Source organism: Nilaparvata lugens, chromosome 5 (genome assembly GCF_014356525.2).
Source record: "Nilaparvata lugens isolate BPH chromosome 5, ASM1435652v1, whole genome shotgun sequence".
In the NCBI taxonomy this organism is placed as follows: Eukaryota; Metazoa; Arthropoda; class Insecta; order Hemiptera; family Delphacidae; genus Nilaparvata; species Nilaparvata lugens.
In genome coordinates, this window is record NC_052508.1 from 32,288,218 (window position 1) to 32,308,186 (window position 19,969).

The 19,969-nt window shown below is 34.6% G+C and overlaps 1 protein-coding gene across 2 annotated transcripts in view; it reads right to left on the reverse strand.

Annotated features, from left to right (window-relative positions):
- Positions 1-484: 484 nt before the first annotated feature.
- The window catches only part of LOC111064253 (E3 ubiquitin-protein ligase RNF8-like), a 31,629-nt gene continuing 12,144 nt past the window's right edge, over positions 485-19,969 (reverse strand). The window contains exons 6-10 of one of the 2 annotated variants that reach the window (XM_039428182.1): positions 17,890-18,139; positions 17,231-17,321; positions 7,189-7,325; positions 5,649-5,736; positions 485-4,693 (exon numbers count right to left, since the gene is read on the reverse strand). In XM_039428182.1, coding sequence (XP_039284116.1) covers positions 5,696-5,736; positions 7,189-7,325; positions 17,231-17,321; positions 17,890-18,139 — 519 coding nt within the window. In that variant the 3' untranslated portion in view covers positions 485-4,693; positions 5,649-5,695. The remainder of the gene's footprint in view (positions 4,694-5,648; positions 5,737-7,188; positions 7,326-17,230; positions 17,322-17,889; positions 18,140-19,969) is intronic. The other variant, XM_039428183.1, reaches the window with a different exon arrangement.

Here is a 19,969-nt window from a genome sequence, read left to right on the forward strand (position 1 = left end):
CTAACTTAGATCTGAATACAGAGAGACGCCGTCCATCCAGGAAGCTGGTCAATGACGAAGGACAGAAGAAGAAGAAGACACTAAACGGGTATCAACTATCCTCTATAGAAGCACTACCTCCGTAAACGAAGCACTACGGAGGTAGTGATAGAAGGCAATTGCAAGACAGAGAATCAGCAACGCTGTTCACTATATTTCTTCACTGCCATTGTTAAACATTCAGCCTACTCACTACAGGTTGGAAAGATACCGTTTTATGAACAGTGTAAATAAAAACAGCTGAGCTCAACCTAAGCCCGGAAAAGTAAAGGTCAGCTGCAATGCTCGTCCCGTAGCCAGTCACAATGGTGCCTATTCTATAAAAACTAACTCATTTCTAACTTCACTAAACTCGACAAGGACAATTTAAAAGCTTCTTTGTGTTTGATAGGAATGAGAGCACAATATGCAGTTGTTCGGATGTGAATGGAAATGTGAAATATTATGGTAGTATAATGAGTCAGTGACAACCATTTTATTCAAAAAAGATTTACTCTGCAGACAATCTACAGAATAAAAACTAAAATAAAGTAAACATATTTTTATAAACTGTCTGGTAAAAATGTAATACGATTGAATATTTACACTTTTATTCATAAATATATACAACACCCAACTGCAGAAAGGTTGAGCAAAAAATTCAGAATAGGTACCAAAAAAACAGTTTTAAGCTGCGTTTAAACCGGAGTTAATAACACAAGTTTTTAACATTTTTGTTATCAACTGATGTTAATTACAAAAATTTTATTAATCATGTTGAGTTGCGTTTACACCGGAGTTGATAACATGAGTTATTAATAGAAAGTTGTCAACTTGAGTGAATCGACAAGAAATTCTCTTGAAAAAAGTTGATAACTCGTGTTTTCAACAGAAAATTCCTTGTTATTAACAAGATTTATGTTATCCATCGAGAGTAACTTTTGTTAATAACAGTTTACTATCTTCCCCGCAACCCCCTTGCCCAGCATCCCTACCCTACGAATACAGCTGTTCCCTAATAACTACAGCTGCAGACAAAAGACGTGACAAAGTTATCAACTTTTGTTGGTGACAAAAAACTAGCAGCCAAAAGAGAATGTTATTAACTTATGTTGAAAACTTTTTTTTTAACTCTGGAGTGAACGCATTATAATATTTATTTACATCAGATGAAGATCATTATTCTAATGATCATACACATGTTTCAATTCAAATTTGAAGACAATTTTTACTTTCCTTGCCCAATTACCATAGGTAAGGAAAGTATTGCTTTCCGAAAAAATTAAGGTACCCCAATTTCTATATTTTCATACGTTTCAAGGTCCCCTGAGTCCGAAAAAGTGGTTTTTGGGTATTGGTCTGTAGGCTATGTGTGTGTGTGTGTGTGTGTGTGTGTATGTGCGTCTGTGTACACGATATCTCATCTCCCAGTTAACGTAATGACTTGAAATTTGGAACGTAAGGTCCTTACACTATAAGGATCCGACACGAACAATTTCGATCAAATGCAATCCAAGATGGCGGCTAAAATGTTGTCAAAAACAGGGTTTTTCGCGATTTTCTCGAAAACGGCTCCAACGATTTTGATCAAATTCATACCTGAAATAGTCATTGATAAGCTTTATCAACTGCACCAAGTCCTTTATCTGTAAAAATTTCAGGAGCTCCACCTCATCTATGCAAAGTTTGATTTTAGATTATCAATTATCAGCCTTCATATAAAATTGAAACAAAAAATTTCATGTGGAAAAGATTGAGCATGAAAATCTCTGCAATTAATGTTCAGTAACAATTTCACTTAAAATTGAAAATAAGCTTGAAATTCGAGAAAATGCGATTATTAAATTGCAAAATATTGGCAACTGTTGATTCTATTGAATCATTCACTATGAAGAAATAGCTCACATCGTGTGTCTCCAGCGTTATTGTCCTGTCACCAGTTGGCTTAGATCTTTGAATAGTATACTTGCGCGTGAACACTAGCGTCAGTTGATCAATTTTCATAACGGCAAGGAAAGTTGTGTGGGTGCACCACACCAGATTTTTTGCTTTTTATTCCGGCTATTATATCATATGAATAGTCTCGTTAAATGAAATTATATAGAAGTCAATTATATTGATTACAAGATCTTGTTAATAACAAGGAATTTTCTGTTAGAAACATGAGTTAATAACTTTTGTCAAGAGAAATTTTTGACGATTCACTCAAGTTAATAACTTTTTGTTAATAACTCGTGTTATTAACTCCGGTGTAAACGCAGCTTAAGCAATTTGTGCTATTGGTGTGCAGAGGTTATTATTAAATCCGATTCTTAATAATAATTAATGTAGACTTACTTACTATAAAAAAGATCACTTGAAAACTTTAAATATCGAAGTAATTCTCTAGAGATGACAATGTTTTGTTGAAATTTCTTTCATAACTTGTAAAGACGCTTAAGCACTGAAATATCATCAAGTAGCTCTATTGGAGTCACATGCAAAATAGTTGGTCGTCTTACTATTTTAGATAAAACACCACTCCAAACTATAATCACATTTTTAATTTGAAGTATTTTTTTAATTAAAGTGATAATTTACATATCAGGCCTTATCCATATCCATCTATCAACAGACTGAAGAAATAAGGACTAAAAAATAAGGTGTCAGACAAAGTTTTTTCAATGCAAAATTCAAATGAACATATTTTCATCTCTCAAACCCACGGAACAGCCAGGCAAATTACACTGAATTGCCATTTTTTTACGTGTCTGGCTCAGCACAAACACCAATGCATGAGGATTACATAAAACAAATATTAGCTCAAATAGGAAAATGATAAATCAAAGCTATTTTTTTCCAAATTACGACATCTAATAAGGGATAAAAGATTCATAATGAATTAATAAAATAATATACTTTAAATCGCTCATAACATCCTTTTGGAATTGGGTATTTTAAGTTTTAGATTTTTGAAAAATCAATACTCTCACTAAATATCATTCCCATAGAATGGGAATCAGGAATCTTTCATACAATCTTGAATGGTCAAGATTCAGAATTATTCTTCATAAGAGAATCAATGGAATTTTAGATAACCTTAACAATTGTACAAAATTATCCAACATAGTTTCTTAATAATTTAAAATAAGAAAACTACAATTCATTGGGTTATTTTCACACACATACGCTTCTGTTTGGTCCGGTTTGCTTTCTGTTCGGTCCCGTTGATTCTGACAAGTGTGAAACGGCAATTAGTTTTGAATTCTGTAAAATTTCCAAAACCGCACAGCACCGAACACCCCTCAAAACAAATAGGTTTCATTGGACTTGTTTCACACACATACGGTTCTGTTCGGTTCGGTTAGCTTTCTGATCGATAAGTGTGAAACGGTAATTTGGTTTGTATTCGGTACCGAATAGAAACCTCACAGCATCAAACTCCCCCTCAGAACTCAAACTCGAATTCAGCACCGAACTCCCCCTCGACACGAATAGGTTTCATCATATTCGAATTCGTTGCTAGGAAACATCAAACAAAAATAAAGTCTTTCACACAGGCTTGATTTCTGGTTTTTATTTTAACCTGATAGTGAGATTATCTGTTTCAAAATCTTCCATGTCAAAAACATAATGATCAATTCATTTCACTGAACCATTTTTATTTCAATGAATAGTTTTCCAGATGATAAATGGATCGACTGATCTTCAGTGCAATAAGTGCTGTGGTTGAAACTTTAGTATTAGTGCTGTGCGAATATCCTAGAAAATATATAAGAAAAAATTAAAACTTAGGAAGCATATTTATTTTTTTTTCTTCTTCCAAGGCAAATTACATGATTTCATGAATGGAGAGAAGAGATGAAGGTTACGTATCATGTGTCACGTTTTCAAAGATTTACAGTCTAAAATAAAACAGGAAATTTTCAAACTAAGAAAAATCATCATTCTGAACGTCCTTGATTAACATAATCAAAAATAAACTATTTAAAAAGTTCACAATTTTGAATTAACTGGAAAATTTTGTAGTCCAAGAAATCACATCTTACTATTTGAACACCAGCATGAATAAATTGTAAAAGTCTAAACACAGCTGTGTTTGAGAGGAAAATACAAACTTAATAAGAATAAGAACCATGTGACACCTTGTACACCTTGTATGTGTAAAGTCTCATTTGTTTTCGGCAACGAACAGAAAACGAACCAAACCGAACGGAACCGTATGTGTGTGAAACTAGCCTAAGACTTATTAATTTAGTTTATTGATACAAACTGAAAATTCTTTGATCTATACTTCTTAATAGCTACAATAATTTATTTGGATGATACAACAGAATATTAGCGAATAAATTAGTTTGAAGACAAAGAAATGTGGATTGAAAACTAGATTATTCATTAAACTATACTACAAGAGTAAATTTGTGCACAAAAGAGTAAGAAAATTGTTATATGAAACAAATTTTACATAAAAATTTTGACGGATTCACAAAAAAAGGAAAATATATTTATCGATTTATTTACTAGTATTCAGAAATAAAAATGACACTTGAATAACAAACCAATTGATGCCAGATAACCCACTTTTTGTATTGATTAATGAATGTTTATTTTCTTTGAAGAATCATCAAATAGTAAGAGACACTCGTTTCATTCGTATGCTCATTATTGCTCAAGACAGGCCTAGTGAAGAGCTGTGCTAAAAAAGAAAAAATATAAGGATAATACAACTTAGAGAAATAAGTCTTTAAAAATGTCAAAGCTACTAAAAACAGGTAGCTGCCATAACATATTTTTTCAAGTGGTTTATACAATAGTTCTATAATAAGGGTCTTAAATGCCCCGTTTCGGAAAGCCAATTTTCTGACTCCAGCTGTTTAAAGTCTAGAACTCAGCTAAATCCGAGCTCAGTAACCGCCCCTAAAAGTTCACTTAATGCAATGGTTTTTACAATGCCGGATTACCCATGAGCAGTGTCGAAAATGTGATTGCTAAACTGAAATCAGTTATAAGTTTCTAACCTATAAATCAATATTCACAGTATCTGATTTCAATCTATTCTTCATCTACATAAACTATTAAAAATTTAAAAAGCCAAATTATTAGCAATACCAAGGGCCGTATGCAGATGCTCGGTTAAAACTGCATCTAGTCCATCACTGGTTTAAACCGTGAATCCGTATACTTATTCCATCTTTAGCCACTAAACGCCGTTTAAACTTTCACGAAAGTAAACGCCCAATTTTCGGCATTCAAACTAGCAGTATGCATAAACAGGATGAGCAATGAGCCATTAGTAAGCATATATCGCAACTTTCATGACAAATAGAATGTTGCTGGTATACTTTATTTCAAATGATTTGAAATAATAATCTACAAAATAGTGAAGTTTTCATACTTTCCGTTTATTTTCAGTATAATAGTAGTCGGTTAAAAAAAGAATCAAGACACTCAATACTTTAATGTATTTGAAAAACTTTATAAATGTAGCGACATTTAATATTTGAACTGTCAGCATTCCTCATGAATAACATCAATGATTCCCTTCCAACCAATGCTGACTGTTTAAAATTAATCTATTAAGCTGGGGATGGATGAGCAATTATATAAAGATTTATAAATATATATATATATATATTATTGTAAATACTTACATCATTCATACACTTTAAATAAGTTGCTTTCAGTTCCAATTTGAAATCTAAGTATTTCTGTGACCTCTGCGAGATCTCGGACGACGAACTGTAATTGAAATGTTGAGTTATTTTGAAATATTCAACAGACTAACAAAGAAATAGACCAATGACCTAATCAAACTTGGCTTTTCTTAGTTTACGCAGTCTGAATGTAATATAGTTGCGTCTTCTTCAACACTTACGGTTTTCGACTCAACAGTCACAAATGTCCGGCAAACCTTTAACTTAGTTGCTGGCCTCATGTACTTTATAGCTAGCACAAATCAAATTCAATGGTCAATTTTGGGTAACAATCGTGGAAGATGTTTCAGTTTCTTCGTTTGGACCAGTATAATGAGGAACACAATGTTGATAAGTAGAAATCACAGGTAAACACCTCGAAAACAAGATGACCGACAAAATTTTCAGGGTTTTCTTTTGATAACTATTCAAGATATTAAATAAATAAATAAATGTTTATTTCCCAAAAAACTAAAAATACTACATCAATAACATATTGAAAATTATTGGATAAATTACAATTACATACAATAATTAGTTACAAAAAAGTTCTTATAATATGTCCTCTAAATGTTTAGTGTTTTCTGTGTGGAAATTGACCTAAGCCCCCCCCCCCCCTATGGCGTACCATGTTCTAGAGTAGGTTTAACACTGTTTATTGCACGAAAATATTCGGAAATCCTTCCTCTACTATTTTTATCGTGTGAATGTTTCTACAAAAACACATTTTTCAGTAGAAATAGGCCTGCACTTATATTATTCAGGCATTGTTGTAGAATTTTTCCAAAGCTTCAAAATGGCATATGGTTGAAGTCCACGACTGAAGCGTCATCGGGAAAAAAGAAAAGTACATTTTGCAGCGGAAGAACACATTTTTCAGTCAAACCCAACAATTAGAAAAACGGGCTCCTTGAGGTACAGACTTGGAAATGATATCAATCTCTTTAATAGTAATCAGGCTCAGCCGTTTCCCAAAATTTGATATCAAAAGTTCCAAAAGATATGATATGTTTCTTTACTTCAATAAATATGAGTTTAAAAAATATACAAACTATGAATTTTAAATTAAGGAAGATTGAAAAATAAACAAAATTTAAACATCACATTCAATTTTCACTGAGAACTTAGAAATATTGAGTTATTTATTAAAAAGTTGAGTTAATAATTAAGAATTATTATTGCATGAAGAATTTTGAAACAAGAAAACAAATAAAACCTCATTTCTAAATCACATTTTTAATGCTAGAAGAAAATTTCAATCTGTTTTAGAATCTGAAGATCAAGTAGAATAAGATAAATTTTAATAATTCACAAAATAAAAAAAGAACATTTTTCATTGCAATAGTTGTTAAAATTTTGCTCATGCAGTTGAGCCTTTTGCGATTCATAATATTGCATTTTGCTTACGATTTTAGTCATTCAATTGTACAAAATTATCAAGCAATTATAAATGGGAGGTAGCATAGCATAGCATTGGTTATGAACCAATAGAACTGACCTGGCACGGGACGACGAGCGGCTGGCCCCGCCCCCGCCCCCGCTGCATCCTGCGCTGTCAGGTCGATCGTCAGCTGATGCAGTTGTGGAATTTGAATCATTTGCCTTTCCAACTGGCCTCCCACCATTATATCCATTCTAAACAAAACAAATGAACGCTAATTACAACTATCTGTTTATTTTTATTTATTAGGTTAGCACAAACAATACAATGATCGGAAAAGAAAAAACAGGCTATTGCCCAAAACTTCCTCAAACTATGCACAAAACAGCACAAGACAAGCTTAGTATTTATTCGTGAATTAACTGTATGAATTTGTAAAAAAATTCACAATGAGCTCTTCAAGGCAATTGATGGAGTGTCACGATATGACATGATCCTGATACTAGGTGACTTCAATGCAAAGGTAGGAAAAGAGGACTTTTTGGGAGGCATAGCTGGGCAACACTCACTTCATGATGATACCAATGAAAATGAAATGGTAGCACCACATGATCTCCTCAGAAGAACAGCCTTTGATCATAAAACTATGGATAAGGGTACATGGAGAGTGTCAAGAACTAATATGATGAACCAAATTGATCATGTGATTGTTTCTTCACGGCAAGCCTCATCAGTTATTGATGTTAGAGCCTGCAGAGGCCAGAACTGCAATTATGCTCATTTTCTTGTCTAGGCAGTTGTTAAAGAAAGATATCATACGCACAGAATAGAAGTCCTCAAAGAAGAAAGAGCTAGGAGCTGAGAATGCTCAGTGACCCTGATGTAGGTGACAGATACAGAAGGTCAATCGAGCAGGATTTGAGAGAGATGCAAAGTCAAAGTAACGGGGAGGAACAGTTTGAGGAGAGATGCAGATGTGTGAGAGAAATCATTGTGAGAACGGCTGAGCAAATCATAGGGGAGAAAAGAAGGGTGAAAAATGAATTGTTTGACCGGGAGTGTTTGGATGCGATTGAGGCCAAGATCAGGCTAGAAAGCAACTGCTGCAAAGACCAACCAGGCAGAAACAGAAATATTGTATGATCGGTTGAGGAGAAAATAAAGTAGGATATGTAAATGGAAAAAGAAGTTGGAGTCCATCAAATTACTGAATCAACAAAATGAAGTGAGAAATTTTTAAAAAGAAACATCATGGCTTAGAAAAGGTTTTCGCCCACGTCTGATTGGATGCAAAGACAAGACTGGTGCAATGCTGGGTGAGGAGGCCGCGGTAACTAAAAGGTGAACAGAGCATTCTCGATAACTCCTTAACAGGAAAACAGCTGATCAAGAGGTAATAATTGAACGGTTGAATTATCATAGCGCAGAGACAAATAGTAGTATAATTTTGCCAGTTATGGCAAATTCTATCCCAGAATTCCCACTAACCTCAAGTTCACACAGAAGGTCAACCTGATTAACCTAACCCTACCCAGGCCAAGATCATACACAAGGTCAAGGACACCCCAAGGTTATCCTGTCTCAAAAACCCCAAGACCACACACAAGATCAACCTAGCCTAACCTAACCACCTAACCCAACCTCAAGGTAAAAAAATGAAATAAAAGTTGAAAAAATTATTAAAAAGTAAACAATGCAAAATCGACTTCCAAGGCCTGGGCAGTGTATATATGGTGCAGACACTTGAGTAGTGCCATCATTGTGCAGCCAAGAGTCACAAGACACACGTGTCCGCCCGTCTGTGTATTATCATTGCAGAATCCAACGTTTAAGACTGTGTGGTGCTAGGCTACATTATTTTGTTAAGTGTTTTAGCATAGAGTCCCTGCCACACCGCCGCCGCTTCTTATTTTGATCATCAATTGTGTGAAAGAGGTTAGTACACAGGTGTTAGCCTAATTCAGTAATATATTATTTTGTTTGTTTGTTTTGTAAAGTATACTACTGGTTTAAAGAAAGATGTCCTATTTTGATCATTGTCTATCAGTTGGAGAAGAATGTAATAATGATGCAGCTACATTGGCCCATATGAAAAAAACCAGAGCAAATGCTCATGAGCAAGAGCATGGAGCATATAAGGTTTTGCTCATGAGCAAAAGGTAGAAGCAAAAGCATTTGCTCATTTTTATAAGAATAAGCTTTACCTTATACTCTTACCTTATGCTTCTGAGCTCTGGAGAAAATGCTCACGTATTTTAAAGATTTTTCATCAGCTGATTCGCTTTTGTAGCCTTACTTTGTTTTTATAGCTCACGGAAGCGCTAAATATTTCAAGTAGGGTGCACCGCTTGTGTTTGCATCGTCTGCTCTATTTTCTATTTATGAATAGAGTTTTAGGTTAGTTGAGTTTAGAGTTTTGAAATAATAGCGTGAAAACATAGCATCTCTATAATAATTTTCAGCATATTCTTATAATATCAGTAGCCTTCTTATAATCGTCTACACTATTTCCTATTTCCTGATGGCTATCTTTATAACAGGTAGCTATCTTTTGTATTTATTCTTTTGTAGGGATAATGGTGATATATATCATGGTTGAATCTAAAAAGAGTTTTATAGTTCTCAACTATTGGTTGTGATCTTATCTGGTATAGTTTCCTCTTCCTCATACGAATTAATTAGTTGAGCCATTTTACTATGAGCAAAAGGTGATAAGCTGCTCTAGACTAGACTCACCTTTTTTGAAGCATTTGCTCCAAAAGTTGAGCAAATGCTCTAGTTTATTCATACAATTTTGTGCAAAAGCTTTTACTTTTGAGCAAATGCTCAAACTATTTTTTTGATAAGCATGAGCAAAAGGTTTTGCTCACGTTTATTCATAGAAAATGAAGCAAATGCTCCATATTTTAGAAGTATGAGCAAATGCTCAACTTTATTCATATGGCCCATCAAGTTGTCCATACATGAATTTATATGACACTATTAATTTATTCATTCATTCAGTTTAGCCACCACTCCACCTCTTAATTAATTTCAATAGCAGTGTGTAAAATATTTTTCTGTCTGTTGAGCTAATCATAAATGCTCTTTAAACTGTATGTTAGCAGATCCATATAATCCTTATAGTAAATTATAAAATTACGTGAAAATTTTTCAATTATTAGTGATTTGAGTGTAATATTTTTGTTTTCTATCCAGTTTCTCAAATGTCAAGATTCAAAATTCTTAGTTACTGTGAATCGTGAGTGAAAAAGGACTAAATTTCAGAAAAGTGGAATCATAACCTCATTTTGGACTTTTAAAATATTATCTAAATTTGGGAGAGAAATAGTACAAGGATTACCCTTAGTTTTTCTCTCCCATTCAGTGCTTTCTTGTAAAAATTAGAATTATAAATTAGAATAATATTAGTTTCACTCAATGATTGTAGATAATGTATCTGGATAGAGTTTTTCTGGAAGTTGAATGAACTTGGTTTGGGTTAGGTCTGTTGAATAGTTACTCACAGTAACTTCTGCTGGCCTAATCTAACCTAAATATGGATATGCTAACATGCCGTTTAAAGAGCATTCATGATTAGCACAACTGACAGAAAGACGTTTTACACATTGCTATACAATACATGTGGAGTGGTGGCTAAACTGAATGAATGAATAAATTAATAGTGCAATACAAATTAATGTTTAATCAAACAAAATAATTTGTAAAATACCGGTACACACTATGAGTCTTTGTCATAGGCTACTTGTAGGCTTATTGACAAAATATAGTGTAAATAACACGTTTGGTAATGTGTTTACCATCTTACCACCCTTGTTATGTAATATATACTATTCTTTCCATTAATTTTGGGTTTACAATTTTCTTTCATCCTTGTTTCAGATGCAAAAGTTATAAATACTTCCAAATAATAGATGAGAATTGAAGAGAGACGATTTTTCAAACATTCTACAATATACCATATAAAAACCTACATGATAGTCATTTAGCTGAACTTATCACCATGAATGAAATAAAACAAAGAAGATCCAGAAAAGTAATGCAAACCCAAAATGAGTCCTCTGATTCAGACGATAACGTGATGTCTGCTCAATATCAACATACTGCAGCATTTCAGTTCAAAGTGAGAGTGAAAGATACTAACAACTTGAACTTGAAGGATGTTTTTGTTATGTTTGTAAAAGTGCATTTTCAAGTCTTCCTGGCATTACAGCTGCAAGACTGAGAGGGATTCAGTCAAAACTCGGTTCTTATTTAGTGTGTACTATGGACGAAAGGGAAAAACATGGAAATAGTGCAAGAAAAATCCCAGCTGATGTTGAGAATCTAGTGGTGCATCTATAAGGTCTTTCAAACCCAGGCAGTCACATTATTCTACCAGGAAAAGCCCTTCACGTTATTATCTACCAGAGACACTGACATTTCATTACATGCATGATATGTTTATTGAGAAATATTCACATTTCATACAAGGTCTATTGGAGCATATTCAAATCTAAATTTAATATAAGATTTGGGCTCCCCAAAACAGAAACTAGCAGTTTTTGTGATGTGACTGCACAAAGAATAATATTGTCATGTGAGACTCCTGAACAAAAACTTAATTTAGAGGTCCAAAAAAATTACATTTACATAAACCTGAAGCGTTTCATATTCTGAAACGCAATGCTAAACTGAAAGGTCAACAAGAAAAGGCATTAGTTTTATCATTTGACTTCATGCAAAATTCGCCTCTGCCACATATTCGAAATGCAGTATTCTTTTGTTGGCAATTATGGTACTATGCATTTGGAATTCACAATCTGTGTGATGATAGTGTTTCTATGTATGTGTATGATGAAACTGTAGCAATAGTGAACAATGATATAACATCGCTTAATCTTATTCTAATAAGTGATGGATGCTCGAGGTAAAACAAAAATTATGTGATGTTACATTTCCTTTATTGTCTTGTTCATGTTCTTGGCATATTTGATTCCATAAAGTACATATTTTCAGTTGTGGACCACTCAATGACCAAGACTTCTCTCTTATAGGAAAACTAAAGAATATAGTAACTATTGAAACACAAAGATGAATGGGACAAGCTTATAGCATCGTGTAGAAGTTCCCCATCACCCTTCAAAGTAGTCAAGGAAGATCAAGAGATGTTTTTTGATATGAAAAATGCAACAGCAAGATTCTTTTCAAAAACTCCAAGACCAGCTATAAAACTTCGTGATTTAAGAACATAAAATAAACAAGTCAATTGATTCTTTACTAATCAGGAACAAATACAATGGCCCATGGCTTGAATCTATTGTTCGCAATAGGCAAGCTCTCCCAACTGAGCTCACAATGAATAAGTTATAATAAACTATTGAGAGTTAATCCAAATGAACTCGAGGACCTCATTTCACTTTGTAATGCACTGTCTAATGCATCAAATCGAGTATATTATGAGTCTCTTCAGGCTGAAGGGAACATAGGCAGGGTAGAGGGAAATAATCCAGTAGCTGAAATCTACAATTATGATAACAGCAGTGGTTGTGATATTGAAAATGATCATGGAAGCCATACGCTAATAATAATTAATATTTTTTCAATGCTTCATTCAAGTTTCTTATGGTAGATTTATGTAAAATTTTGTAAAGCCTTATGTATTATTTTTATTGCTTGAAGTTCAAAAATGTATCCATTTTTCAATCAAAATATTGATTTCCAGGGTAACATAGTTTTTTGTCATGAAAAATTTCCACAAAACTCTTATTTCAATAAAAATGGTTGTTGTGGGTAACATTATGTCTTTAAATCTGAAAAATTCCTACAAAATATCATAAGTCGAATTGATATATATTTTTTAATAGGCAACAGTTCATTATATTAATGAAAACATCATGTTGAATTAATGTAGGAGGATGTAGGAGGAAAAATGTTGGATGTAGGATGTAAGAGGGAAATATTTATTGCTATACCTTTCACACAATAGAAGAAATTTTGTTTTTTCCTTCTGAATTTTTTTGACATATTTATGCTGTTTTTGTGATAAATGCATCAATTGAATGAAGCTGGAGTCACGGTACTTTTGGAGGGTAGAAATGGAGCTCACTTTAGGCTGTCAAGAGGGGCGTGACAAGGGGTTGCTCTGTCGGCGACTCTGTTCAATATTGTAATTAAGAAAGTTTTGGAAAGTGTGAATTCAGCCCAACACAGGCTGAATTGTCTACAAATCACAACAAATCTGTGCATATGCCAATGATGTTGTGCTCATTTCCAGAAACGAGAGAGAGCTAAAAGGAATATTTGAGGAGCTTCTGACAGCAGGTAAGAGGAAGGGAATTTCAAGAAAAGCTGCACGAAGAATGGTGAATGATTTTATGGTTGGGGATCTTTTAAAAGTACACAGCATTTTGCATACCTTGGTGCTGATATAAATAATGCTAATAGATTGAGTGATGGAATAAAGCAGAGTAATGCCTAGTTTACACACATCATTTACCAATAATTGGCAAGACAATTGCTATTAATAGTTATAATAATTATTGGCAAGACAATTGTTAGAAGACAACTGGCATAAAAATAACTGTCTTGATTTGAACACGTCCGGCCAATTGCCTTGACAATTGCCCTAAAATTCAACTGTCTCCGGGAGTAGACTGAGGACATTCGATTGGGCTTAGCGAGCCTCCCAACCATTCGGAATCTCAGTTGTCGCGACAATTGGCGCCGTGTGAACGGTGTAGGCTACTGGCCTGGTCTTGTTTTTGCCAGTTCAGTCAAAACATAGGTTATGTGAAGTTATGTTCTGATTTGGCACTCTTTTCTATTTTATCATTAAATCTTCGTATTCAACAAATTCATAACAAAATGGCTCCTAAGTGGAGTGATGATTTAAATATTGCTTGATTAAATTCCAGATTTAAATTTAATTTACATTTTTGTTTTCTGCTAGATTTAATTTTGAAATTTTGGCAATTGCTACCATTGCCAAATCCATGAATGTTCCTGGTATAGCTGATTAAACATCAGTTTCAAGTCATGATGAAACAAAACAGACAACGAGCATTCGGCCATGTTTAGCTGTCAACTGCCCTGCTAATAGTTGGCCGCATATAAACATCTTCTGGTTCAACTGGCCTGGCTTCCGATAATCCGCAACCACGTGATGACAATTATCCAAAAACAATGTCTCGCCAATCGGCGATGTGTAAACTAGGCTTAATAGCAGGTAATCGTGCCTATTATAACAATATTGAATTGATTTTACCTCTCGGTGTCTATCTAGGGCAACCAAACTGAAAACATACAAAACTTTGATCCGACCCATAATCAATTATAGCTTAGAGACATGAAATGTCACCGCAGTTGACGATTTTTGAAAGAAAAATTATCAGGCGTCAACAACAATGGAGTGTGAAGAAGATCAAACAATCGAACAAATGAAATTCTTGGAGTTGAGGATGTGGTCCGTTTCATTAAATCACAAAGGTTGCCCAGGGCTGGTCAGCCATTCTGTTGAGAGAATGGCAGAACATCGAATGTCAAAAGCAATTTATAAGGCCAAGATGGAGGGCAGAAGACGAAACGGGAGACCACACAAAGAGATGGAGCGATGAAGTGGAGGATGATTTCCGGAAGATGGGGATAATGGCATGGAGACGAAAGGCATGTGTTCGTGATGTGTGGAGGGCTCTAGTGCGAGAGGCTAAAGCTTACATCTAGCTGTAAAGCCAGAAGAAGAGATTGGGGAGAAATAGGACCAACTGATGAAATCGTACTTTTTTTTTTATTTTAGGAATGAAACTAGTGATAGCAACACAACAGAAACTGGTGTAGGCCTAACTCTGGTTTTGAATTTGAATTGTGTGATCACATTGAATGAGTATAATGTGAAAGTGCTCAGTTATATATTATGACCAAGCATGCAGATAAGAAACAAAATCTGGAAAGGGCAATAGGAGCACTCACACTGAACGCGTGCATTTGCTAATTGCGTTCGGTGTGAGCAGCTACATGCAAGTCACAACGTGTTTCAATGGCACTTTCATGCCTTCTTTCATACATGGGGACAAAAAAGTTGCACGAAGCTAAAACAGGTGAGGAAGGTGCATGGGACAGTAGTACCATGTTATGTTTAGCCAAAAATGGTCGAATAGTGTGTGCACGACTGTGTGTGCAGATGCGTTGTCGTGATGGAGCATCCAATCGCTTTTCTGCCACAAATCGGGTCTTTTTGTCTACTACTGTTGCGCAATCTTCGTAAGACTTCTAATCAGTTGTCTGTCGACGGTCTGTGCCTTGAATTTTGCTAATATTTTCTTTCGACGATTCGGGCAGTTGAAGAACGTCCAGAAGGAGATTTGTTATCAATTGAAAAGTTGACATTTTTTAATCAAATAAACTAACAGCTGTACACTTGGGGTTTTCTCATAGCGTCATCTTTGTAGGCAGTCTACAACATTAATGCAGTTTCAGCGGCATTTTTCACAAGTAAAAAAACAGAATTCCACAGCCGCATGTTGTTCATTTGAACTCGCCATCACAAAAAAAACGAAATATGAACAAAACAGCACTCACGAAAACATTCACTACAAACGAACAGAACAAGATAGATCGTTGAATTAAATTGCACTGAACTAACAATGAGTCATTGCACGCCCATATTATTTTCCAACGACAAAAAGCAAGATCACAACATAGCAATTCCGGTTATTTTTCCCATGTAAAACAGAAACATTGTCGATCAATTAAGAAGACAAGAATCATGCGCATAAGTGGCTTTGAGAGATCAACCTAAAAATACGTTTATGCCAAGGATACTCACAAATTAGTATAGAAGAAGGGATAAGTGTTGTTTGGGGCTATTTTTCAAAGTTTTTTTTACTAATTATTGAATAAAACGTTTTCTGAAAAGTTTTATTTGCACGTCGGTGTTATTAGTCCACTGTGCGTTCCACGGTCTTCAGCAGACTTGCCATCGTTGAATGAGTAAAAATACGGTTTTATTTACAATATGATTGGACAAAACTACTTAGTTGTCATCGTAAGGTTGCCAACTCCATATCTTGAAAGTTTCATGAGAATAAATTCAGCCGTTTTCTGAGAAATAGTAATTTGTATCGTTACTAATTGAAAGGTCCTCGAACTTTTGCCCGATTTATAGGACGCTCATTAACTAGATTCCTTCAAATGTATTTGCAGTTAGCTAAATGTGAAGTTTGAGCACTGTATGTGAAATGATAAACTGACAACTGCAGTGTACCATGTCCTCATTACTGGGGAAGCTCCAGTCTTCATAATTAGCAAGTTTTATGATTGCAAAATAGAGCTGTGAGGAGGGCAATGAAATAACTAAAGCCACTTGAATCCAGCAGATATTTTTCAAAAAATGGGACTTCTGTGTTTGGTCTCTTCATAGATTTGAGGTTATCATGTAACAAGAGATAGAGTTATAAGACACACATAAATATAACTCCATAAATGAACATGAATATTTTTCACAGTACCATAGAACATCTCAGTATAAAAAAACAAACATATACCCATGTATATGGGTTTTATGTTAATGAATAAAATGTCATCATATATTAAATATCATGAGAATACATTCACAAAAAGACGAAGATATTATAGACTAATTAATGTCTTAGTCCCTCTGGTGCTCTTGAAATTAATCACAATTGAAATTTAACCGGATTTTGTGCAACCGGCATTTATGTGGTATGCTCCTAAAGACTGCACATGAGAGCCAGCAATAGCATTAAGTTTGCACTCGTGTGCGTGCGTATAAGGCCGGCCACTAACGACAGGACAAGTATTTGCAAATGTGTGAATACACACGTTCGACATACACGTTGTGCCATCAGCGGAAGGCTTTATGCTTTACAATTATTCAATTAATTATTTCTGTTTTTGCTTTACAATTATCAAAGAATTTGAAAAATACAATCATTTTACCATTTAAAAGCAAAAACCTAACCCCCTTATCCTTACACCTTTCAAACCCTTAAGGTTTCTTCATCTTTTAGGTCGTGTTTATACTTTACAGTTTGGCTATACGTCAGCTTGTGAATTTCGGGGATGAGATATAATTTTCTGACAATTTACTTCTCTTCAAGAGTCACAAGGGAGAAAATGTAAACTAACAAGCGAACAAAATAGTAATAATGAAGACTCTTACAACATGTGACGAGCAGCGTGGTAATGGTCTTGCAGATGCTCAGGTACGATGCGAGGCTCAACGGCTCGATAGGCTTGTGGTGTCGGTGGCCCTACAATAGTACAATTCAATTCTACATAAATACATTAAAAAAATACTGCATTTTAAAATAATGATTTGATGCAATACTTGAATCTTTTAATCTTGGACTAGGTCACAGCCACCTAATACAAGGCCCCGGCCTAAAAAAATACCAGATGATCTTTTTCACCAATCATGTATTAGATTCTAGGCCTACGCTGCGACGTTGCAATATCGTAGGCCGGGGCCTTGTATTAGAGGTGGCCTTGACTAGGTTCATCAAATATTCATTTCCACAAATATGGAAATATTTTTAAATTTTATAAAAAAGTAATTACCTTCTACTACTTGTACTACATCAGTTCAAGCATAGCCACCTGTAATACACTTGTATTAATTGTATTAATACACTTGTATTAGAGGTGCTTGGCTATGGTTCAAGTCGAAGCAAGAAAAAAGATTAAAACATTAGTATGTGAGGAGGAGGGGACAGACCCAAGCTTTCTTAGTTTTTATTTCAGACGCTATATTTCATCAATAAAAGTTTCAGAAAGATCAAACGACTCGTTGACGTTTTTCAAATTTAGCAGATAACATACCAACAGGAGCAGGGGCAGCTCTTGAATCCCGCTCTTGAATTCTTCGTTCTTCGCAGATCTGCTGCCTCTTCTGCTTATACTCTTGATCGGGAACCATATCCATCAATTTCTCAATGAACGAGTCGAGTATTTTGCATGGCACTCTCATATGCGACGGCGTTCTACATACGGCGCACTCTTTCTTCTGTTTAAACCATAAAGTGATGCACGCATTGCAGAACACGTGGAAGCAAGGAATGCTTATTGACGCCTGTAACATCAGGTATTTCAATATATCTGGTAAACATTAAATCGCGCAGATTCCTTCGATTTTTTTCAACAGTTGTAACGTAGATTCCATCAATCATTATCGTTTGAAATAATACAATACAATTCTGCCGTGAAATTAAAATGATGTATCAACAAAATGTGAACAACTAGATTGTAATGATAATTTATTACATCCACTTACAAAATGCTTAGGGTGTGATCACATTGAATGCGTATAAGTGCAAGTTGGATCATGCATGAGCCGTAAACAAAATTTGAAAAGTGCCATTGAAACAAATTGTGACTTGCATGTAGGTAGCTGCTCACACTGAACGCAACCAGCAAGTGCACACGTTCAGTGTGGATTTTCCTATTGCTCATTCCAGATTTTGTTTCTCATCTGTACACTTGGTCATGCATAACCAAGCTTACACTTGCACAAAAATACGCATTCAATGTGATCACACCCTAACATTGATTCAATCACTCAATATTTTCGTGAACAATATGTTTGTGTTAAACAACCCCTGAGTTTATACAGTGAAAAATCTTTATATGGTTATATACTTCATGGGTCCTCGTCATCTGTTATATACAAAGACTGTCCCGAGAGTAATGTTAAAGAATTCTTTGTGACGCGTCAAAATGAAGTCGCTACAGCACTTTCTCGAGCAATACAATGTGCAAAGAAGGATCCATACTTTTTAGGAAATGTCGTTTAACAATAAAAATGGGTTGCACTCGAACATCCAAGACTCACTTTTTGTGTAGTTGAGAAGTTGATATTGTGGTAATTATTCATATTAAATAAAAAGACGATGAAATTGTCAAAAACAACAGATTTATTGATAACTAAAAATAACTTTCTAACTATCAATAAATCTGTGGTTTTTAAAAATTTCATAGTCTTTTTATTTAATATCCAAGACTCATCTCCAGTGATAGCATTTTCATTTTCTAAAAGTCTAAGTCCTCGTCACACTGTGTTGCTTGAGGGAGTTCTGCATTTTGAACTCTGACGCGTCACATAAACGTCTCTCACCGAAATGCCTGTAACAACTCTCCGGCAGGGTTGAGACAAATGGCTCGCAGTCAGCTTTGTTTCCAAGACCTTCCAACACTATTCTCCCACATCTGCAGCACTCTGCAATCTTCAGTCATGTCGAAAAAAATTCATTCACATTACTTTCGGGACACAGCATGTATTGTTGACTTTCAAGCAAATAAATTTCAAATTATATTAATTTCGAATAGAAAGAAAATATTTTTATTTATATTTATATTCACTTAAAAATCTAGTTTTAGTAATAAATTTCATTGATTGACTATTGTCAATAACACTAATATCACTTTCTTTCATTTAACCCTAGACAGACAGCAGGGGTTACGCGTAACCCCAGACCATTATATTTTGTGTTGTTACCTTGGCTGCAGTAAACTTGTAGATCTGGGATTTTTGTATTCTCTAACTAGTCCATCAACTTCCTGCACACGTGATTCAGGAGCTAAAAGCCAATCAGAAGTAGGTGAAAAAATTCCTTTGGGTTAAGCGTAACCCCTGTTGTCTTCAGTGTATAGTTGATTCATTTGAGCTCCGCTCGAAAACTTTGCTTATTTCCAAATATTATTGATGTCCACGATCCAAATTATAAATTCATAGTTGGAAATATGCTTAAAATCGATGATAATATTAGTAAAGGATGTTTAAAAATATCATAAAAGCACATTAATTATCTATATTCACAATTAGATTCTTCAGCAACCTCTACAGATTCTAAACCTATGTTTGCCTTATTATCTACATTTATATAGTGTTATTATCATTTTCTAT